Source organism: Psittacula echo, assembly GCF_963264785.1.
Source record: "Psittacula echo genome assembly, chromosome: 4".
NCBI classification, from domain to species: Eukaryota; Metazoa; Chordata; class Aves; order Psittaciformes; family Psittacidae; genus Psittacula; species Psittacula echo.
Genome location: NC_137738.1, coordinates 13,406,102 through 13,429,823, shown reverse-complemented (window position 1 = coordinate 13,429,823; position 23,722 = coordinate 13,406,102). Strand labels below are relative to the sequence as shown.

The window sequence follows — 23,722 nt, the reverse complement described above, 5'->3', positions numbered from 1 at the left end:
AGAGTCTGATTTCTGCCTTCTTACCTTCGCTTGTTAAATGCTACGTTGAGCTCTTACAGAGGATATGGTTGTTTTCCACAAATGCATTACGCATGTAATGTATTTACTCATATCTCTATTCCAGATAATATTATCGATTGAAGGTAATAGAATTGTTTAAAGCATTTGGGGTTTTTATTTGGTAATTTTTCCAACAGTAATCAGATTTCTTCCCCCTTGCAATTATTACAGCAAGGACTGTATAGCAGAGAATGTCATTACTTGGTGAACGACTGAAGTAGTATTTTCTCCTTAAGATTAGACTCTAGGAAGAATAACAATTGTAATCATTCAATACAATGAGATGTATACAGAAAATATTAATACTACTGTCTCTGAGTAGTCTTTACTGGGCATACGTGTGTATAACAGCTTTTCAGATTTGCTTTTCTTAATTTGATATTAATTTAACAAGGCTGGCTGCTTTTTAAAGTTCTTTCTTCCAGTGATGGATGTAAGATGCACATGAACAAAGAAAATTTATGAAAGCACTTCACAATGAAACTCTTGCTCCATCTACTGCATAGTCCAGAGAAATCTTATCTACATGAAGTTGGTATGAGCAGTAAGGGTCGATGTAATATAGATGCTGGAATTAGTCAGTGGAAAACATAATTATTGTTAGAGGATATATGCCTGCAGCAGTGTTCCTAAACAGGCAAAGGGAAATCTAATCCTCAACCTCTTGTAAAGCAAAGCAGACTGATAAACTGCATTTAAAGGTCCTTCTTTATTTTAAGAAAGCTATTCTTGCTTATCCAGTAATTGCAGAAGGATAATGCTCATATCAAAATAAAATTCGATGTTTTCTAAATGCTACAAGATAAAACCTTGATTATTATTATAATTTCTGCCATTGTTGGGTGGTTGGCTGCGGGGTTTTGTGTGACCTTTTGTAAAACTTTATATTTTGGTATTGTGCACAAGCTTTTTCACATTAAATTCACATTTTTTTACACATCAAATCCATTTCCTAGTGGTGCGTAATATTTTGTTTCAATAGAATTCATTTCAAAGTCAGTGGTGTCAAGCCTTCTTGGGCTAGCAGGGAAGTAAAAGTGTTAGAAAATGAATAGATTCTTTGTTAGCTGCTTGGTGAAACAAGAAACAAAAAAGATGCAATAGCTTTTGTACCCTGGGATTGGAAGGGTTCTAGTAAATTTGGTAAATTAAGGAGGAAGATTACAGCTGGAGACTGTGATAATTCAGGAATCACAACAATTGCAGAAGGGGATGTGTGATTATCTCCCCTACAGTGCTGTGGCTTTCCTCATCTCTTAAGAGGCAAGGAGCTTCTTAGGGCTGTGAGAGACAGGCTAATGGTTGAGAGAACATAACATTGCTATCTGACCCACCCTAAGACTTGGAATAATTCAGTAATATCCATTTGAAATCTGTATAAGGATGACTTTTCTTTAAGTTTTTCTGGATGTATTCCCAGTTGCTGATAGGGAGATTGATAGTCCCTGTCACCTGCTGACAGCGTCCCATGACTTCTGTAATTTCCTGACTCTCACTTCCTTTAGGCTAAATCAAATTAATTCCTGTTTTAATATGAGATAGTGACTGATTAGGTAAGCCACCACAGTTGGGGATTTCCAGACTGTAAGGCTTGTTGCTGTATTGATGTCTAGCTCACGACAGAGCCAGGAGTTGCCACTGGTAATAGTGGGCACCATTGCTGCTACTGGTTATTTGATGTAGATCACCATCTAGATAAAGAAGTCTAGAAGTGCTTGACTTTGACAGCTTGCAGTACTGTCTAAAGGCCATAGCTGGAGGTCTGGGATTCCTCACCCACTGACTGTCAAGGGTGCAAGAGAGAAAGATTCTTTGGCTTGTATCCTTAAGTTTCACCTACAGATATATATATACATGTATTGCTTCTTCCACATTTTCTTACCTTTTTACTTTAATGGGATAGGTAAATCCAGCATCTGTTGTTTTTAATATTTTCTTTGCATCCTGTGATGTTTTCTCTTTCCCTTCTGTTGCTGACTTACGTAACATGGGCTATTCAATTTACATTCATTCTTTTTCTGTGCTTGGCTTTTACATCTCAGCTATAATCACACCTGAGTTCTGTTTACAGTTTGAATTCAGTACACTGACAGGTATCTCTGGTGTATGTGTGATTGTCAGTATTCATTATCTACCATATTACTTTGTCTGCCACTTTAAAGGATATAAAGAAATGCGTTCTTTTTTATTAGATGTATTAATGCAAAATCCGTGAGGAATACTGCTGCTGTTTGCTTTTTCTTCTTCTATTTGGTTTCCTAGTTGCATATATTTCTGAAGTGCTAGATTATGGTAGTTTGTGATCATAAATAATTGAAGCCCAAAGGTTAAAATAGGTGGCTGCATGAGTTTAGAAACAAGGGTCCTCAAGGAGATTGAGCTCTGTGTAGAGCGTACTCTTTGATCATAAGATACAAGCTGGTCCAAGGGACGTGCAGTGTTTGCACAGCTTAAAGTTAAGCATAAATCTGTGCAAGGCTGGGGAATACATTTGCTAAGTTGAAATGTGGTGTAGCATTATCCACATAAAGGTAAATAGTTACTACAGCCCAACTGAGGGCATTTTATTTGATCTGTTAATTAACACATGAAAAACAGGGCAGAGAGCACTCAGCAAAAGACTGTCTTCATTTTGCTTTGCGTTTTTTATTTGCGTTCAGTGTCCCACTACACCCGCTGGCTTGGATACATTGTCATAATCATCCTCTGTGTGTAAAACATGGTTGATAGTTTCAGAACACCAGCTAAGTTTAGTGGTGTCCTTGTAACCTTATGTGCAGCTCCTACCAGGAGATCAGACTCTGCCAGACTGTTCTGGATAAACAAAACCGTTGTAACTGAATGCTGCTTGAGTGCAGGCTCATTGCTAAAGGTGTCCTACGCTGTCGAAGGTGCTTCTTGCTCTTAGGAAAGTGGCCAAAATACATGTTACTACTCAAAGTCAACCTTTGTATCAATGCTTATGAAAAGTAATGTCTGCAGAATGCGGCGTCTGATGGTATCCTGGCTTAAATATTAAAACTGCATCTCCTTGGCAAATGTGTTCCAGTAAACACTCTGCACTTCTAAGGCAAGACTTGTTAATGAAATCAGAAGGCCTTGCTGCAGATACGTGTATCAGAAAATGTTATTAAGCCTCAAAGTTGAAGAAAGTAAGCTAGTATGCTTCAGTGCAAGAGGCCATGAAGTTGCTGTCCAGGTCAGGAGGGATTCCCTGCCACTCCCTGAGGACTGCAGCTGCTGTGGAAGGGTAGGAGATAAGCCTTGTGAATCTGCTGTAGGTCTGTGCAATTTTTCCCTCTTCTAATTCTCAAAATTACCTGGTTGCCCATTGTATTGTAGGAAGGGAAATATTAGATGAATCTCCATACCCCTTAGACTTCCAAGTTCCTTAAAAGGTACATGTCAAAAGAATATTGGAAAATCCTGCTGAATATTGGGTAACTTCATTTGAAATGTAACTTGACGTGATCCTCAGGCATCCCGGAGTCCTGTGGTACCCTACAGTTTTTTTTCTAGGACATGTATGTATCAATTAGTATGTATTGCTATCAGCTTGGATATTTTAATTGGTCATCTCATCACTTTTTAGAAGCGGGCTTTACTTCAGGAAGTTAATAAGACCTTGAGGTAAAATAGTCTTCAAGTAAGATGGTGATCTGTCTTGATGGATTCATCATTGGATCCATTGGATAAATCCAGTAATGGGGATGCTAAGGCTTCAGAAACACTGGTAGAAGACTAACTTACTTTTCTCTTCTATGTAGCATGAATGTTAAGGGTGCTTTGCTTATGCATGTCACTTCTTTAAGCTCATGTTACATGCTCCGTCTCACACACCAAGTGCAGGGAAACAATACAAATAAGCAAATCTGCTTATTTGTTTGTGGGATTTCTTTTTTTATTTGTTTTAGTTGGTTTGTTTTGGTTTCATTTGATTTTTTTTTTTTTCCTCCGTTGTTTGCTTTTTTTTTTTTTTTTTTTTTTTAACCTTGTTTGGAATGGGAATAAGTATCTCCCAGCTGCAGTTTCACCACTGGTGTTAACATGGAGCTGATGTGGCCCCCTCTTCCCAAGGATGGATATTCCCCTTCTTGCATCTGCACTGATGCTTGGGATGCTGGGGGTACATGTACTTGCGGAGCTCGCAGTTACCCTGGCAGGAGAGTTGCTGGGTTTTGCCTGGTGTGGCTTCCTGTGTTGGCTCTCTGTCCTGCTGCCTCAGTGATAGTGTGGTTGTGACATGGTGCAGGCATGTAAACAGCGTTGGATCAGCTTTAGCAGCCATTATGCCACTTGTGGACACTTCTGGAGTTGTTTTAGATATGCTGTGGGCAAGGAAGAAATTCAGGTTTCATAAACTTGGAGAGAAAGAATGAGTTGGGGTTCAGAGCCTGGTCCAAATTAGCTGCTGTATGCTTGCTTTCTGTGGGAGAAAACTCATCTGGCCCAGAAGATGGGTTGTTTGATCCTGAGTGTCAGAGACAATTAGGTATCTAATGTGGTCATTCTTCTGAAATAAACCTTGCGTCTTGCTGCTGTTCTCATCTGGAGGCAAGCTTCAGGTTTCCAAACTGTAGTCTCCAGGCTACATAAACAGCCTTTTTCCCTCAGTTTTGAAGTTTGATATTAAACCAGTTTCCACTTCCTGTACTACTGCAAATGTTTGAGAAGCTCCATGTGCTTGATCCTGAACCCGTATGTTGTTTCTTGTCTCTCTTCTCCTGCCTTTCATCAGGCCAGTTGAAAAATGACCTGGCTGCATCAGTTGTAAGTGCAATAAAAACTCCTGCCAGTTTCCTTTTGCCAGAAGTTTCGCTTTCTGGGTGTGTTCCTGTTCTTGTTTGGTTGGTTCTCTTAATGATCAACATCAGCATTTCATTGTCTTTTTGTTTTACTGAGGGGTTTTGAGCAAACTGTGAGTGCCCTGGCATTCAGCAGCAGTACCCCGTAGCTGCCTGCATCTCTGGGTGCAGGGTTAAACTGATCACATCCTAAGGAAAGTGCAAGAAATGTAGAAAGAACTCTGTCTGCAGGAAGGGTCTCTCTCTGTTTAAATATGTCCAGGAGACTGCAGCAGTAATTGCCTTTCTCCTTCCTTCCCCTTCCCATAAGTGCTTTTCTTCAAAAACATGGGTTGTGTTAGATTTCATGGGTGAGGGACATTAACCGTTTTACTTTGACAAGATAGGAAATTTTGCTTGATGGGGCTGACTGTAGCTTCTAGTACTACACCAAATTACAAATAAAAATGAGTAAATATAAGAGGATTTCAGGAAAAAAACTCTTTCCCCCACTTCCCTGGCTTCTACCTGTGGTTTACAGCAGTAGCTTTTAGCTGGCTTGTCTTTAATTCTCACTGGGGCGCTGGGGAGGGCTCAGTTTTGCCATAGCAATTAATGGTATAGGCCGACTGTCCTAAATTAGCCCTGGAAAATGTTGTTTGTGTGTTTGAGATGAGTCAGGAAGGAAAGTGCCAGGTTGGAATAACTGTGCCAGTTCTCAGTGAAGCGGAACAAAGGCAGGAAGGTCCTGTTCTGCTGCACCTGCACGCCTGGCTGGGCCCAGGGCTTCAGGCCCAGGGAGAGGAGGAAGCATGTTGGCTGAGTGCAGGTTACAAGACCTGATTTAATGCTATGAAGGTATTTGTTGTTCTGAAGTGTTTTGGCTGACTTCTCAGAGGAGGACCAGTGCAATTATTATATTTTAATCCTTTAAATAAAAAGAGTCTGTGACTCCATGTAACAACGAACTCCACCCTTCCCATATGAGGTTACTGCTGTGTTAGAAAAGAAGAGAAACTGGGAGCAAGCTTACTATAACATGGGCAGGATTTATGACAAGTTAGTGTCACCGTATGAAGATTACAAGTATTGTGAACCTTGTGTATGAACTTCTGAAGCTCAGCTGTGTGTGGCATTGTGCTGGTCATGGGCTCTGTTTTCTATCTTAGATTGCTGCAAGCATGGAGCTGTAAACATCACATCCTGTGTAGTTTGTGATTAGAAAAACAATTCTGTCTTGAAGTTGGCAAACTTCTTTCTGCTATGTCTCACAAAGCTGTGTTGAGCACTTAAAAACAAACAAAAAACCCCAAACAAAACAAAAAACCCCACCAAAACTTTTAAGGGGCTTAGGAACTATAGTAACAAGCACAGGATAAGATTTATTCAGTGCTCAGCATAACTTTAACTGTCACCAACATATGTATGCTTTTAAAAGGCATCTTTGTTGTAAATTGACATTAAGGGGTTATATTTCACCTTGCAATAGAAATGGTTCCCTGTTGGCTTTGAAGTTGGTTTTTTGAAACACAAAATATTACAGTTGGAAAGAAGAGAAAGGAATAGAAAAAAAGAGCAAGCGGAAGTTATTGTGTTTAGTGTCTCACTTAATATCTATTGAACTCCATGCTTATAGTTTGGCTTTTTCAAGTTGTTTTTTTTTTTTCAGAGTTATAGGATCAGTTAATGAAATGTTCCCATATGCTTGACTGAGGCCAGCTGTATACAAAATCATTTTTTCTTATTGCTGACAGCTTCAAGCTCTTTAAAAGTCCATGGCTGGAATTTCTACATATTATGTAAATCTGATACAAACTAAAAGATGCACGTGTATGTGTTTGATTCTTTTCTTTTGCACTTCTGGAAAGCGTCTGTGATCAGGCTCAAACTATGGCTACATGTTCCAGACAAATGTCCCAGATTTGTCCGATTCTCTTCTGTCTGTGCCATTTATTGACCTTAGTATCTGATTTAAAAATCGCTATATACTTTTTTTCTCCCCCTCACTGTGTGTGTTTATTGGGTTTTTTTGATCAGAGTCCTGCGTATAATCCTGTTGCAGTGGAGTAGGTTGATTGCTTTGGGTTTGGGATTTATTTTTCTGAATGACACAGTTTCTCTCATGCATTCCCAATCTAGTATACATTTCATAATTTCTTATCAACAGTTAAAAGAATCAGGGCGTATACATTTAGTCTTAATTGTCGTGTCTCCCCCCAGCACTTTTTCATGTGTCTGAGATACAAAAAATCAGAGTAGATAATGCTCTTTTAATGTTCTGATTGAGATCAGAGGTGCTTTAGTAAGTGTAGTATGATGCAACAAGGTACATGTGGCCGGAATGAGCTGTGGTTTTGTGCAGATGGGAGGTTTACCTGGAAGAGGGGTGAATCCCCTTCTGCACAGGCGGATGGATCAGGTACTATCATCTCATGCAGTTCAGAGTTACACCATGCTTCATACCTGTAAATCTGGACCTCTGAGTGCTCTTGATGTATGATGTAGAAGAAGCTGATATGAATGTTTTTGTTAGTTTCTACCTTGAAGTTTACCAAGATCTTTCTTCTTGTTTAGTTTTAGTTTAATTGTTACATTAGCAAAAGACTTGCTTGTGGTGGCTTACTAGAAGCAAGAGAGCAAGCAGTTGCAGAGGGCAATCAGTTAAAACATGAAAACATCCAGGACTTTACTTCTCTTTCTTCCTTTTCCTTCCCCTGAATTCTGAATCAAAGCTGTTGTAGATGAGCTTTTTAGAAAGACAATCTTCTAAAGCCGTCAGACTCCCTCTGTCTGGCATAGCTATTTTGATTACCTTGCAGAATATGACAGCTGTTGCAAATGCTCGTGTGTATTGCACATGCTTGAAAATGTTGGGAGTTATGAATGTAAAAATTGCTTGGAAGAAATTTAAGTTCAGAACAGGAGATAATAGAGGAAGTGTGGTGATGTGCCTTTCTAGCACAGTGTGTGCATACTTTGCTTCCATGGACTGGCTATACCAAGGAATTTGCCTTGCAGTAATTCAAGAAGGGGAAAATTCAGGACGAAGATGTTTGTTTAATCGAGTGTGGTGTATTTGCAGGCAGATCGATGTGTGGAAGTTATCTATTACTCAGAAAGACCATAGAGGCCATCAGTTTTACTTGATTGAGAAAGGACTGTGGTTTGGTGGCCAGAATAGTTCTGGGAGCATTTTAAGAGTAAGCTGTAAGAGCAGTTTATATATTTGATGATGTAAGTTTATAGTGTATAATCTGTGAGAATACTACTCCAGTGGCAAGCTGAGTGGCTAAAGGATGCTGAATAAGCAGAGTAATGGAGTACATACTTTGTATCTACTTGGTGGGGTTAGTTCTTTGGTGCTTCCTCAGAGGTAATGTGTCTGGGCATCGGGTCATCTTGCTTTTGCAAAGCTGCCTTGGGTAAACATGGAAAACGATAGCTTCGAGCCTTGGAGAAGCAGTGGATCAAGTTAACTCTTGCAATTTTAGTACCTTTGGCTTTGTTATAACTCTAATGGAATGTGTCAGAAACAAACCTAGTTAGGCGTAAGAAGTGTTAATTGAGCTCTTTTCAGTATCAATCTTAAGTTGAATGGTAAAGTTACTTTTCTGAGGTGTCAGAAAAGGTGGTGGATTCTGTTTTGTGTGGATTTTTCCTGTTGTATTGGGTTTTATTTTTTAAATACCTGATTAATATGTAGAATATTAAATGGCTGTTCTAATACACCGTTTCAGCCCTAAACATTTGTTACTGCTGCACCTTTATTGTTTAAAATTGCATTTTATATTAAGAAACATATAACTTTTTTGTACTGATTTCCAGACATTTTATTTAACACTGACATAAACTGAACATACAGCAATGGTGTATGTGATGTACTAGTAAGGTAGTGTTTTCTGCTGAAAAAAGATAGAGAAATACTGGAATCCCTAACTAAAATCCCATGTGGTTAGCTGGAATTGTTTGAGATGACAGTGAGCTCCAGGGAGAGCAGTGGTTTTTACAGCCTGCTTTTTTCCAGCACCCTGTAAAACTTCTCAGATTTTAGAGATTGTTCTTCTGCAATGGCGTAATCAAATAGCCACATAGTAGCTGATGTATAATGAATGAACCTATTGTAATGGACCAGAAAGATCTTTAAACTATGTAGCCTGTCTTTCTAGACAATGTGGATATTACGTGCTTCTGTGGAATTCAGCTTTAGCATTGTTTGGAAATCGTCTCTGAGATACCATTATTTGACTGACCTTTGTTGTTGTTGTTGTTGTTTTCCAACATCTTAACCTTGATATGTTTCGATGTTGTCGAATGCTTATTTCTAGAAGTTGCTGAGTTTCTAGTTTGAATTCCTCTGTACTTTCCAACAATAGCAAGCTGTTGATGTGCAAAAGAAGGCCGATTGCAAGACTTAAGAAGAATAATTTGAATTTCATGCAGTTATGTTCAAATACAGAAGTTTGTGAGCCATATATATGTATATAAACTAAGAAACTTGACCTTTTTTATGCATGTTTTCTGTCATCCTTGGGCATAGCTGAGGAGAATGGTTGACTCTAAAGATAAGCTAAGAGAGAATAATAAAGAAACTGTCCAGAGGGGCTTAGTTTTTCTGTCACAGGAAGGCCAAAATCATCATGACCATGAACTTTGTTACTTTCCCCACAGACACACACTTCAGATTTGTTTCTGCATTATATTGTCATTTATGCTTTCAATAACAATAGCTATAGCTGCTTTCCTTGTTAAATCTGCGTTAAAATTATCTCTCCTGTGAAGCCACCATACGTTTTGCCTGGGGCATTGGTTTTGCTTGGCTATCCAACTGTTTATCTAAAAGATCCCTTTGAGCTGGAAGTAGGCTAATCCTGTGAAGCATATGAAATTGGCAATTGATACTGGGGTTTCTAATGCTTCTGGTAGGCATTATAATTCAAGTAGTGAAAACCTAATTATGTGCATAAACAGGCTCAAAGTCTTCCAAAACTTGCTTGTGTAGCAAAGTACTGTAGCTCTGGACAGGTTCTAGGTACAACTAATATTCGTTACTGGCACCATATAAATACTGATCTGGCGGGTGCTGTAGGATCACAGACTGGTTTGGGGTGGGAGGAACCTTAAAGCTCATCTAGTTCCAACCCTCTGCCATAGGCAGGGACACCTTCCACTAGACCAAGTTGCTCCAAGCCCCATCCAACCTGGCCTTGAACACTGCCAGGGATGGGGCAGCCACAGCTTCTCTGGGCACCCTGTGCCAGTGCCTCAGCACCCTCATAGTGGAGAACTTCTTCTTAATGTCTAATCTAAATCTCACATAAATTTCTTAGGCAAGATTTTTTTGGGCTGTGGTTTATCACATGTAGGACTAATTTTGAAATAATATTTCAAAGCCTCTTTGCCTGGCTCTATCCTTCTGATCCTCTCTTTCCAAGACCAGAAAAGTATTTTAATTATGTGCTTCTAAAGGATAAATATTACTGCTAGTGTGTTACTTCATGGTTGAATAAATTTGTCTGATACACAGAATCTAAACATGGTTTAGATTGCTTGGTTCTGGGGTAGCTTGCAAAACAGTTTAGAAGTGGGGTAAAGTAGTATTTTGCAGAGAGACTCTGGTAATGAAAAGACAAACAGAGAATTATCTTTAGGACCATTCTCCTGGCTGTAGTGAATAATTAATAATGCTTTAGGTGATGTAAGCAGAGCTGTGCTGCATTTGGGAAGAACATTCTGGTTGTGGTATACTCCTTGTTTTTTCCGGTTCTGTGGCAGCTGTTTGCTAGTTTTTCCAATTCTGCTAGTGCTTATGTCCTGAAATAGTCCCTCTGAGGCAAGTGGAATTATCTGTGAGCAATGGTGTTTACAGGAGGGGATTGACTTTAGCGTATAATAAAAACACACTGGAGCTAGAAGCACTCTTTACATTTTGCTTGTAGAAGAAAACGATTATTTGCATGAGGGATGATGGATGAAATCAGCATAGACCCACATTAGATTTGGTATTGGAAGAAACCAAGTAAAGCCTCCCACTGCCTTCTGACTTCTTTCAGCTTAATGTCAAAGATCTAGAAACCTTTGGTCTGTAAAGAAAGTCTCAGAGCTCTAAAGGTACAGGTTCAAAGATACAGGTTCCCACTTCTTGACTGAAGCAGTGAATAGTGAGAAAATATTGAGGTGTCTTTTGAGTTTTGTTGATGCTTTCCGCTTAGGGGGAGCTGGGTGAATTAGGAGTAAGCATGCTTTTCTGTTCTTGAAACCTAAAGGCATGTTGTTGTTGAAACCTGAAAACTGGTCTGCAAAGACCTTGTTTCTACCTACAGTATTTGCCTGCCTTAAAATCCTTACCTTAAGAGAGCAGAGGCTGAATTTTACCTGTTACATTTGTACCCAGTAAGTTAGAAAACAATTTGAAATACTGAAACACTTAACACCCATTTGACATTTTCTGTTACTTTGGTTTCTCCTTGGAACACTTTCAAGCCCCATCTGTATGTTGCCCCTTAGATACTTGGAAGTTAAAGGGTACAGAAGCCCTGCAGATTTCAGTGACTAACACTTAATGTGGGATGATGTGTTGGTATGCATTAAAAATAACGTCCTTTTAGTTCTTCAGACTTTTTAAGATTTAAAATTATATTTATGAGATATCATGGAGTTTTTTAAGAATGGATTATTATTTTTAACCAAAGATGTAGAATGTTCGTTATTTGAATGAGAACTTCCTTGCCTTACAGAAAGATGCAGACAGGTTTGGGGAGCAAAGCTTACTTGAATAAATACTTCTGTCATAATGTTATTTGAAGAAAGTTAAGAATAAAATAATTGGGTGAAATCTTATTTCCAAATATGCCAAAGTACAAATATTTAGTTTGTTTTGAGAAGACTAAATTTGGTTAGGATTAGTCAAGTTTGTAATATAGTAGTGTAGTGTGTAGTTTGGCACAGTTTCATATTAAAGTCTGTAATGGTTTCTTGATTACTACCTAGGTGTTTCTAGTTTTATTCTGGGGGCTGGTGAAAATCTGTCTGTAGGCCTTTCCTGAGATATAGTCCAAAGGCAGCACATTCTGCTTAGGCTGCATCCAAAGTTATCATATATATATTATAAAAGTAAACAAATTACTCCCCTCTACACCTTTCTGCGCTTTTAGTCTATTTTGCTGCAACTGTCTAAAATCCAAGTAGCTAAATTCCAAACTATTTTATCTGCCTTTCAGCATACATCGGTGGATGGATACACTGAACCACACGTCCAGCCTATCAAGTCAAGTAGCAGACAAAACATCCCCAGGTGTAGAAACTCCATTACATCTACCAATGAAGAGCATCCTCACATTGGAAATTATCGCTTACTGAAAACAATAGGAAAAGGAAATTTTGCCAAAGTGAAACTGGCCAGGCATGTGCTTACTGGAAGAGAGGTAAGCCTTTCAAGAAAAAAGGGCTAAACATGTTTTTTATGTTCTCTTTGGCTATCTTTATAGGTATTTCTGCCATTCTTTTACCTTTCTCTTCCGAATAGAAAAAGCTTTTTTTTTATTTTTTTTTTTTTTTCATCATAAAGGAAGATGCAGAGGGGCTGTTTCAGGGTATAGAAAAAATTACCTGAGGTGTCCAAGTCTTCTCCCTCTAACCTTTCACCTCTCTTTGTAAAATGTAACTTCTTGATGAAGAGATCAAAAAGCTTGTGCTTCAAGGAGTATTTTGGGGTTGGGAGGGGGTCTGTTCAACCCCAAACCAAAACCAAAGAGAAATCTGTTGATAGATAGATTTCATTCATATTGATCTATCTATTGATAGATAGATCAATCTTTGTTATTGACATATATTGGTAGACAGATCTTGTGTTTGGAGGACCTGGTTTTGCAGTGGACAAGATAACATTGTTCTGTCCAAACACTAACAGAAGTATAACACTTGATTCCTTGGTGGTACCGTATTGTGGCAAAGTTCTGAGCTCCTGCTGATAAATCTTCATAGGTGATGTAATGCATAAAAGCAGACATATACGCGTGTCTTACAGGTATATCTATGATTTTGCTCGCAAAGGCGCAATATATTTTTGTGCAAACATTTTTCTGAGTTTAATAATTTGTTTTGTTTTGTTTTTCCCCCAGGTTGCTGTGAAAATAATAGATAAAACCCAGCTAAATCCTACTAGTCTGCAAAAGGTAAGAATATACCATAACATCTGAAATTCTATGAACAGTTGAACTGTGATCTTTTGTGTATTTGACAAAAATATTTGGTCCATTTGTCTTGCTAAACAAACATCTTTGTGTACGTATGACCTTGGGAAACAGTCTTTGCTATAAGGTGTGTGGGCAAGTTGTCTAAGGGCAGTTACTCTGTGTGTTTCCTATCTAAGCATTGCTTCTTTGTTCTTCCTTCCTCCTTCAGCTTTATTCTTTGCTGACAGTAAATTTTGTATCTAATTAGGTACACAAGTAGTTTGTCTACCTAATAAACCAAGACGTAATGCTGTAAATGAGTTTTTTCTTTGTTTTTTCTGTGATATAGTAATTGTGTATAGAATTGCCAGAATGACTGAACATAATCGGAACATTCTTGCTTGTTTGTGCCTGTAGACAGAAATTCAGAAGTCCTTCGTAACTGTTGTGATAAGTGTTTTAACAAAACCCTGTGTGCTTTGGGTTGCTAGTATTTGAGCTAGTGAAGAGGGACCCACAGAAGCAGTACATGACAGAGCATAGTGGGGAAATCATGTGCTGTTCACATAGCTTGTTTCCTACCTAGCTTGGTATTTACACTAGGAGAGCTGTGTGAGTTTGTCTTGTTGTTGAGCAATGAGAGGGTAAAAATGTTAAAATATTCTGGAAAACTAAGCATGAAAAACTTAACTTCTGGGATAATTGCTGTAATGACAAGTAAGTTGTATGTCACACAATAATATTGAATAATAAATCATTCCAGGTATAAATGAAACTTTCATAGCCTATAAAAGATGATGTCGCACTACACAAAATACTTTTGTGGTAGGATATTGCTGCTGTTACTTGGTTGTTGAGTGGGAAGCTGATAGCAAGAGAAACATTTTTAGGTCTAGTTAGAAGCAGCTTATAGCAGAACTAAGTTAAATTTAGTGATTTAACCACAATTCCATTCTTCAGTAACTTCTAAAAATATTTATCCCATCTTCTGTTTACACTGGAAAGTGTGAAGTTTTCCTTTGTAGCATCTTGCTTGAAATTGATTGTAGAAAAAAAGTAGGTTTTGTTTTGAAGCTCTAAATGTCTTCAGCTTTGCAATTTTCTGAGAATTTTGAGTGAGTATTGATTCCCTGAAAGCTTTTAAGTAAGCTTAAGCACAGCTTTTGCACAGTCACTCAAGCAACTGTTGGTTTTTAAAGCAAATAAGGGTGGGAGGGTGGTTTATCAGCATGGTTAGATTTACTTCTGTTTCAGGCCTTCAATCACTATTGATTATTATAAATCAAACAAGACAAGTATGACATCATCTTAGGTACAGGGTTATTCACAAAAGCATCCCCTTTCCTTTTACTGTAGTATAAAGGATAGCAAGAGCAAGTAATTGCTACTGACCTAATTAAGTAAAATGATGTGGGGCATCGTAGCTTCTCATGTACCATTCTGTTTTGTAAACAGAAATATTTAAGCACATACTTAGGTTGCTGACAGTATTATATAAGCTGGGTCTGTAGTTAGTCATGAGTATGAAAGCAGAGCAAGTCTTCAGTTTGTTCTTAGCCATTCTCCAGTGTTCTTTATGGCATATAGGATGGTGTCATGGTTTAGCCCCAGATGACAATTAAGCACCATGCAGCTGCTCACTCGCTCCCTCCGGCAGGATGGGGGAGAGAATCAGAAGAGTAAAAGTGGGAACTCATGGGTTGAGATAAAGACAATTTAGTGGGTAAAACAAAGCAAAACAAGGAATTCATTCACCATTTCGTATTGGCAGGCAGGTATTGAGCCAACTCCAGGAAAGCAGGGCTGTATCACGCTTTACGGTTACTTGGGGAGCCAAACGCCATCACTCTGAATGTCCTCCCTGCCTCTTTCTTCCCCCAGCTTTATATGCTGAGAATAGTGCCATATTGTCTGGGATATCCTTTGGGTCAGTTGAGGTCAGCTGTCGCAGCTGTGTCCCTTCCAGCTCCTTGTTCACCTCCAGCCTACTCGCTGGTGGGGTGGTGTGAGAGGCAGAATCAGCCTTGATTCTGTGTAAGCACTGCTCAGCAGCAACTAAAACATCCCTGTGTTATCAACACTGTTTTCAGCACAAACCCAAAACACAGCACCATGCCAGCTACTGTGAAGAAAGCTAACTATCCCAGCCAAAACTAGCACATATGGACAGGGTACTTCACAGATATAGTTACTCTAATTTAAACCATTAAATGTCAGGAGATGATTGCACAAGTAAGCTGACATTGTGGATTTTTAATTCCACATCCTTGTACCTGCAGTGTGTTAGTCTGAAGTTACTTCTTGCTTCAGAACCTCTGCCTTCTTAAATAGATAAACAATGTTGAATTAAAGGCACTGCCTTTGTTTTCAATTTGTTCAGTATGTAGTTCCCATCTTACTGGGTTAGCACCTGTTTAGAAGACAGAGCTGGCTTTTTTATGAACTTGCTGTCTTGATAGTAACATATTGTACTGACTTAGCTTTTCCACTGTCATGATTGTAATTTATTCCCAAATATAAGTATTTGGGTTTCATCATAACTATAGAGTTTATATCAAAATAGCTGTTCTATTTTCTGCATGTCTGCTACATCTTCTTGTACTGGCTCAACTTAGGGAGGTTTCTGAAATAGCCTTCTGTTGCTCTTCTGCAAACTGCTAATGGAGCAGAAGGGGCTTTTTTCTTAATAGGCTTGATTAGCAAATGGCAGTTCAGATTTTCCCTTTTTAAGGGTCAGCATGCTTCGTTTTATTATTTAAACAGATCTAAAGCCTCAAACTTGGGTTCTTTCTTTCCTTAACAACAGAAGATGGGAAACAATTTCAGTACATTACCTACTGAAAGCTATGCTTTTTTAAAACATCCATTCTCAGTAATGATTTAGAAACTAGAGAAGCATTCCAGCACATCTTTCAAAGCAAGAAAAAGCCTTGGTTAACTGAAGGTTTTTTTAGTTTGAGTGTAGTGACTTAAAATAGTGCATCTTCAATGTAGATGTCAGCCTGACAGCAAGTAGAAGTGTTAGCAATGGAAGATCTTTGTACTTGCTGCAGCTTGCCCTGAAAAATGAAACTGGAAAAGCAGGATTCAAGTTTTCAAGCACTGTGCCTTTTCCATGTGTACAAGTTATACGAATTGAGTATGGTGCTGGCTGTCCTCTGTTATGAGTGAAGCTATTGATGCTACAACCCTTTTACAAAAAGGAGATGCTTGTCCAGGAGCTTTGCTGAATGGTAGCACATTGTTAAGAATGGAGAGCAGCCCTATAGATGTGGGGTGGGTTATGGAGCAGGAAGTCAGGGAGTACTTACACCTTCTGAGAGAGCAGTACCCTGCTGCTCAAGAAAGTAGAGGTGTGCATGAAACCTGAATTATATTCTTGTATAATCCTGCAGCTTGCCTCATCACGAAAGCAGAACTAAGCTCTCTGATGTGTCTAGATTTCTATAAAATTAATAAACTTGGCTTTGTAGGAAAGAACTATGGTCTTGTTGCTTTAATACATCTATTCTTTTGCATATAGAGGTATCCTGGGTGTTACTGAAGGGTGTAGTGGCTATTGTTTAAAGGTATCTCTATTTGTTAAATACATAGTTATTGACATAAATAGTGTTAATGACCAACATGCTTCTGCAAAGGGAAAGGGGAGGGCTGGGTATTTATCCCAAAGTAGTGCTTCACAGAATGCAAATCTGAATGTAAAAACAATGTACTGAAATACTGGAATACTGTTAATGCTTTTATTCAAGTGTCATCCAGTTGTCAGAGATTTTCTAGATTGTTTCTCTCATATTTATAGTGGTCTATATTTTAATTCTGCTTATGAGAGAAAATTGGATGAGGGAACATTGGCATCTTCTTAATTTGTATAAATGCACATTTACACTGGACCAAGTAAAATCCTGGATATACACCAGGACTCCAGAGAACAGTTCATTTGCCCCATTTCCATCCCACTCCCCCCTGCTGTTTTGAGCATCTGTATTGAAAAAAGAGTCCCTGCTCTTTCCTCTTTGAGAGCCCCTTACACATCCCCTTGGGCCACATGGGCCATCAGCTATACAAGGTGTAATGGGGCTTGTTTATGGTCTGTATGCAGTGCTTTCCATAATTTCACTTTTCAGCCTTTCAAACAAATTTCTTTCTTCCTGGGTTGGAAGTATCTGTCATGCCAAGCAGCTTTCACAAAGCTGCTTGTCTTAATTACGTCACGGTATATTGAAATACGTTAGTTATATCTGCCTAATTTGCAAGATGCCTACTCCTGAATTGCTTCTAAAAAAGGTCTGAAAACATCAGTTTCCAGGTGTATAACTGCTGGAACTTGTCAGAGCTGATAAAAACTGCAAAATACAAACTCTCAGAGTAAAATGGATCTCCCCATGAAGAAGACAGCCTTGTGTGCTGTAGTTTCAGTAGTAGGCAGGCAGTTGGGAGAGGAGTTTTCCAGGGAATACAACCACTTAAAGTTTTTAATCTTTTCTCTGAGCAAGCCATTTAGTTAGCAGGTACCTGCAGGGAGGTTCCAAGATTTCAACTATTCCTTCAGTTCTTACTCTGCTGATTTCTCTCCCTGCTCTCGTGTTTGCAGGGAGGCTGTTGCCATCCTGACTGTAAAATAAACCTGCCAGTTTCCCTTCATCTTATGCTTGACACTATTTGTGTGGATGAGCATCACCTTAGAGCACTTAATCTGCTTTGGCCTTGCCCAGTTCTTGCTCTAAGCATGCAAATGCATTTCAACCAAGATTAAAAGTGCCTTTAAGTCAAAATCCCCAAACAAACTAAGAAGCCCACCACAGAGCCACTGATCAGCAAGAAAATACCCAATTTGACCTTGTGACTTTGCCTTCATCTAGAATTTGCCTTCAAATAGCTGCTTGCTTTCAAAAGGTTGAGACTATTTACTCCCTGCGGACTAACTAGTCATGGTGGCTCATACCTGGACTATATACTGCTTGTATATGAACACACGCTTCAGTTTTCTGAAAAATGCCTATTCAACAGGATATATAATACAAGATGTTGTTAAAAAACGTACTGGTGTGAATATAGGATAAACCTAAGCCCACACTTTGTATCTTAGTGATGTCTTTTATTCAAAACCAGGGCAACTAGGTGTTTCATTTCATATAACAAAGTATCTGCATGAAGCTAGAGGTCTTGAGGAAAATAGACTTTTTGTCCTTTTCCTAGTACGCTTTTTCCTTTATGTAAAAAAAAAAAAATAAAAATTACATACTATGTGGAACAGAATTCATGCCACTGAAATAAATTCAGATCTTAAACCAATTAATCAGCTTTGAAATCCTGTAAGAGTATTGCATAGAACAATTCCCATCCCGCTTCTTTTTTTACAATTACTGTGTGATTCCCATTACATGTAAAATTATTTCTTTGATCTTTTTTCTAGATCGGAAATTATTTTATTTATAGCAGTCTATATTTTAATTCTGCTTATGAAGACATGTTTTCATTGCTGTAACTTTTATACCAGCATTAATACTGTTAAGTTATGAAATATCTTTCTGACATTCTGGCAGGAATTGTTGTTTTCCATATACCTGCTTCGAGGCTCTCCTGAAGCTGTACCCTTGCTTGGTTTAGGTTTATTAGCTTCTGACTAATTAATACTGATTTAGCTGGGAAATGTGTTCTTGTGCAGCAAATTCAGTTATAAAACCAAAAAATGCACAAAGAACAGTCTGGTAGGATGTATTTTCATGGGAATAACTGACTTCATGAGGAAACAAGAATATTTGCCAAAGTTTAATTCTAGTATTTTAATTCATAGTATTACATACCCATGTGTTACATTTTAAACACAAGCAAACTGCATCATACTGATCATGTTGTCAGAGGAATGTTTTTATAGTCCTTGCTTCCTTCTAAAATTGTTTAAATGGCAACTGTAAAGCAAGTGGATTGTAACTAGCTTGAAATACTTAATGTCAATATAGAACTGCAATAATATTGATCAAAAGCTGAATTTCAAAAAGATGTTGCCCTTTAGAATAAATGTAGAATTTTACAAATGTTATGACTAAATAGCTTTGTCTAAGCAAAAGAATTTCAATTTCTCTTAACTTGTAGCCTCAGCCATCATAAAATAGAAACTGTGAAGTGCTGCTCTTTGAGGAGGTGTCCGGTCTGTGGCTTGCCTCGTAATACCCTTTTGCAAAGGTAGCATCTGAACAAATGGGACTCATTTTGAAAATGGAGGCAGAGGTGTCCTCTGAGACATCAGAGAAGCAAAACAGCAACAACACACTTCTGCACTGAGCCAAGTTGCTCTATAAGGAGGTCTGTACTGCTAAGACACCTCCAAAACGTCTTCAGCATTACGCTGAAGCCAGTGAGCTTTTCTTCATTTCAACATCCTACTGCAATCCAATGCAGTACTAAGCATGCAGCACAGAAAATAGAATTGACAGTAGGGTTATGCTGTTCACTTGAAGTAAAACAGTGCAAACATCAGTATTGACAGCCTTAAGTACAGAGTAATGGAATTGTATAGTCATTTTGGATTCCTTCTTTCTTTTGACCCCCTAGGTCAGTCTTGCTTCACCTCTTATTTAATCAGTAAACTCATGAAATTTAAGAGCTAAGACCTCATTTCTGGTTAAAAAATGTCATCAACCCACTGTTGCCTAAAGTGTGTACAGGTAGGGATGTAAGTTTGTCCTGTTGTTTTCAATTATGTGACTCAAGATTATAAAGCAATCATAAACCTTCAGGCCTTGCCAGGGGGAGAAAGAGGACATTGGTGTTTATGACCCAGTGTAAAATCTGGTAGTTGGGAGAAAAGAACTCACCTGTTTCTCCTCTGTGGAGCAGCAGGACTGGGGAAAGTCAGGATTCATGGTATCTAATTCCATTTCAACATCTGTGTGTTCAACTTTCCTGTAGTTCCAACTACACCTTGTATTTGCACCCGCTGTTACGTATGTATTCAGAGTAGTTAGGTGAGCTGGCCAGTCACCAAAGAAAATAGAACAAAGAGACAACAAAAAGTTGTGTGAATAATCTGTTAGTTTTGGTCAATGCTGAAACTCCAGAAGGGGCTATAAAACTTACCTATGTCTGTTTGTATAAAGCCTAAAATTTAGTCTGGTTTTGATATGTAGTTGGTAGTGGCTATTTTCATATAGTGTATAAGATATAGATTATGTTTTCTGGAGTTCACTGTGCTATATTCATATTTTATGCTAATGCTAGTTTCTGTGGTTTATGCTGCTCCTTTTTTGGCAGCTAACATTGCGTATCTTGTGTAACTTCTCTCTAATAAACACACTCCTAAGAAAATTGTCTTGCTTCCGTGACAGTTGTTTCGAGAAGTACGAATAATGAAGATACTGAATCATCCCAATATTGGTAGGTGCCTTGCATTTCTGCAAACTTTTTTCTATTGTACTGTTTACATTTTACTCTCTTTGGCTTTATTTGAATATACTTTACTGCTATGCTGTTAAACTTTTTTGAGATAATAGGACAGTGAGCATTCAGTAAATGCGTCATTGTCTCACCTCCTTTACTCACTCTGCTTGAAACAAGAGTGGTGCTCTGAGGAGAGAAACTGCTCAGTCCAGGAAAGCCTTAACATAGGAGATGCTGAGTGCTCACACTGGTCTGTTGAGGATCCCAGCTCCTGTTTTCTGTTGAAATTATTCTTGAGGCCAAAAAGCATGAATTTTTTTAAGTGAAAGTAGCAAAACTCCATTAGCTCAGTCTAGGAGAGACTCCTGCTGACTAATATTTCCATAAAATTGGAATTACAAAGTATGTAATTTTCCCTTTCTGCTTTAGTTCTTTCACGTACCCCACAGCTTCAGGGCCCTACTTTGTGATGACAATTCTTCTGGCTGAGGAGGGCTGGACAGTCTTGTTCCAGAGACAGTTAATGGTCCTGAATCGGCCAGAGGGCTTGTTGCATACAAGGTATGGACGAGGTGTACAAGTTATTACATGCTAGGCACTCCCTCTCATCCCTTAAATTGTTTGTTGCTTTTCCAGCATTCTTAGCTTCTGCTGGTTTTTGTTTTCTTGGGGGTGGTGGGGAGGGTGTGTTTGTTTTAAATGAATGGTTACTATTACAATCTGAGGAAAGTCTTTCAGACCTAGTATTTCTGGTATCCACTTGGTCAGAATCTCAAATTTCTAACTGGGAGCAGTTTACGAGCGAAACAGGGAAGGTTTGTATGATCTTAAAGACGCCCATGTCAAATTGAACACTAATTTCAGCATGAACTCGTTTGTACAGTGTGCATAAACTTCTCAGAAAATTGTGAATTAATATGCTTTGTTATCAACTGTGATTTAGAAATTAATTCTGCTTTTTCCCCCCCCTCAAAAGAATGCTAACCTAAAGGATATAAAGCTTTACTATGGTTTAGTGTTATCACTGGCCATAAATTATACTCACTTCATGAGTATAATTTTTTGTTTGTGCTGTGCTTTTGCTCCCTGCTGCAATCTCTCTCTCATTCATTTTTCTTGCAGTAAAATTATTTGAAGTTATTGAAACTGAAAAGACATTGTATTTGGTAATGGAATATGCCAGTGGGGGTAAGTGGATTCTTAATTCTGCTTTAAGGATAAACTGAAATATGGAAAGCCATGTCGGTTGCATGCCTAGAAATGATATAAAAACTTCATGGTTAATGGGTTATTCTAATCTGGCCTTCACAGCACTCCTAACAGACCTCTCAGGGCAGACTTTCTTGCTTGCATCACGTTCTGTAAAGTAACCTGTTAGGTTTGTGTTTAAGGGTAGTCACCATTCTGAGGCTTCTGCTGGAATTTCAAGCGATAACCTGGTGCTGAATATGGCGAAAACTTGACTCTATCTGCTATATTTAGGCAAGCATTGCTGCCTTGTATGATCTTGAAAACGTGTGCCAAAGCGCTTGGAGAGGGGGAGGTCCAGGGATAGGAATAAGCAACACAGGAAGGAGAGCAGCAGGATTGTAAAGAGTGAGAGGGATAATGGGTGCCTGCTTGAGAAGCTGCTTAGCAGCTGAATGGGAATGTTTGAATGTGGGAAGGGAATCCAGCATACGATGACCAGCTAGGAAAGGCTGCTTAACAGACAGTGCAAAGATTAGGATCTGAAAGGCATTTGAGCAGCTTTATTAGAGAGCAGGAAGGGAAAACCAGAAGTAATATAGATAGTGTTAAGTGAAACCACTAGAGATATGCAAAACAAATCTGATACATAAGAAGCTGCCTATTTCTCAGCGTCTTATATGCATTATGAATAATTTTTATTATTTAAAGTCTCTGGTTTGTTTCATGATGGTTCTTTAAGTAAATTTATTTTTAAATTTGAAGAAGCCTTAGTATGAAGGGTTCAATTTTTATATTTCTTGACTATTGATGTCTGGAAAGTGAAATTCAGTTCAAACAGTCAAAGGGTATTTTTTCCTGGCTGCTTCTATTTCCTTTCCCTTCAAGAAGCAGGTGTGTGGGATGTTGTTTTCAAGCATGATTTGATTGTGCATGACAGTCAAAAATAAAACCTGTGCAGTAGAACTGATGTTTTGTCCATGTTGTGGTTAGGAGAAGTGTTCGACTACCTAGTTGCACATGGAAGAATGAAAGAGAAAGAGGCTCGTGCAAAATTCAGGCAGGTATGAAATTAAAATTCACTCTCTCTTTTGTTTCTATCTATGGTATTTTTGGATAGACATGAATGTGAGCCTACTTCTTTTACTTTAAAAGAATATTCGTTGTTGTGATAATGTTTATTAAAGCTGGAGTGGAAAAAAATCCCCAAAGAGAAAAGTATCTGCTTCCTACGTACTGTCTAAAAATAGTAAGACTGTTTTGCATTCTTTTTTAGTGGATGTTCCTAAGAGCCCCATTTTTTGTTGTGAGTCATTTGAGGGTTGTGATCCTTTTCTGAATATGTTAGAATTTAACAGATGTTCTATCTAGAGATGTTGATATGATGACATGTATTGCTTTGTCATGTCATACCGTTTTCTAGCAGGTTTTTATACTGTTATTACAAGCTTTCTCATCTTTTTTTCTTACCCTGTTTTTGGTGATTTTATTGTGAAAAGCTTTGATTAGATTAAAATTTGGAATTTTTCATAATGAAGGTATATAATTAACATGTAAAGACACTGCTTTTAATTTGCTGTTTCAGACTTGGGTTTTGTCATATATATGTGAAAGATACATATGGACATGTTGAGTGAACTGTTCTGTTAGGGATGAATTGCAGAGCTATGCTGCAGATATTTCAGAAGATAAAATCTGAGTTGGTGCATCTGGCTATTGGGTTGGGGGGGTGGAATAATTTCCTTTTATAGTTACTGCTATTGGGAGATCTGCATTTAAAATAGATGTTTCTCCTATTACCTCAAGGAATATGTATTAAACTTTTTCTTTAATAAGAAAATGAGCTGCTTTTAGGAACTTTTTAGGTTTAGTGTTTGAGCTTTAATGAAACTTACATGAATATGTTCTAAAATTAAAGCTTTGTATATTAATATGTTCTGCTGAGTCATATCAGAAGCCAAAATTATATACTAGATTATATACAAATGCTGAGATGGAAATTAAGTATTTCACTGATCATCTTGGTGTTTCAGATTGTGTCTGCTGTGCAGTACTGTCATCAGAAGTGCATAGTTCATCGTGATCTTAAGGTAGGCTGTTACTTTTCATTTTGCTGGTTGACAGTCTAGAGTTATTTTCATT

The 23,722-nt window shown here is 38.2% G+C and overlaps 1 protein-coding gene across 7 annotated transcripts in view; it reads left to right on the top strand.

The window, feature by feature from the left end:
* Positions 1 to 23,722, top strand: part of MARK1 (microtubule affinity regulating kinase 1) — a 57,543-nt gene that overhangs the window by 9,997 nt on the left and 23,824 nt on the right. For 5 of the 7 annotated variants that reach the window (XM_080616316.1, XM_080616315.1, XM_080616313.1 and 2 more), the window contains exons 2-7: positions 12,062 to 12,265; positions 12,962 to 13,015; positions 20,341 to 20,389; positions 21,515 to 21,580; positions 22,574 to 22,644; positions 23,614 to 23,670. In XM_080616316.1, the coding sequence (XP_080472442.1) occupies positions 12,062 to 12,265; positions 12,962 to 13,015; positions 20,341 to 20,389; positions 21,515 to 21,580; positions 22,574 to 22,644; positions 23,614 to 23,670 (501 nt within the window). Of the gene's footprint in view, positions 1 to 12,061; positions 12,266 to 12,961; positions 13,016 to 20,340; positions 20,390 to 20,821; positions 20,954 to 21,514; positions 21,581 to 22,573; positions 22,646 to 23,613; positions 23,671 to 23,722 lie in introns of those variants that run through there. The other 2 variants (XR_013956655.1, XM_080616317.1) reach the window with 2 other exon arrangements.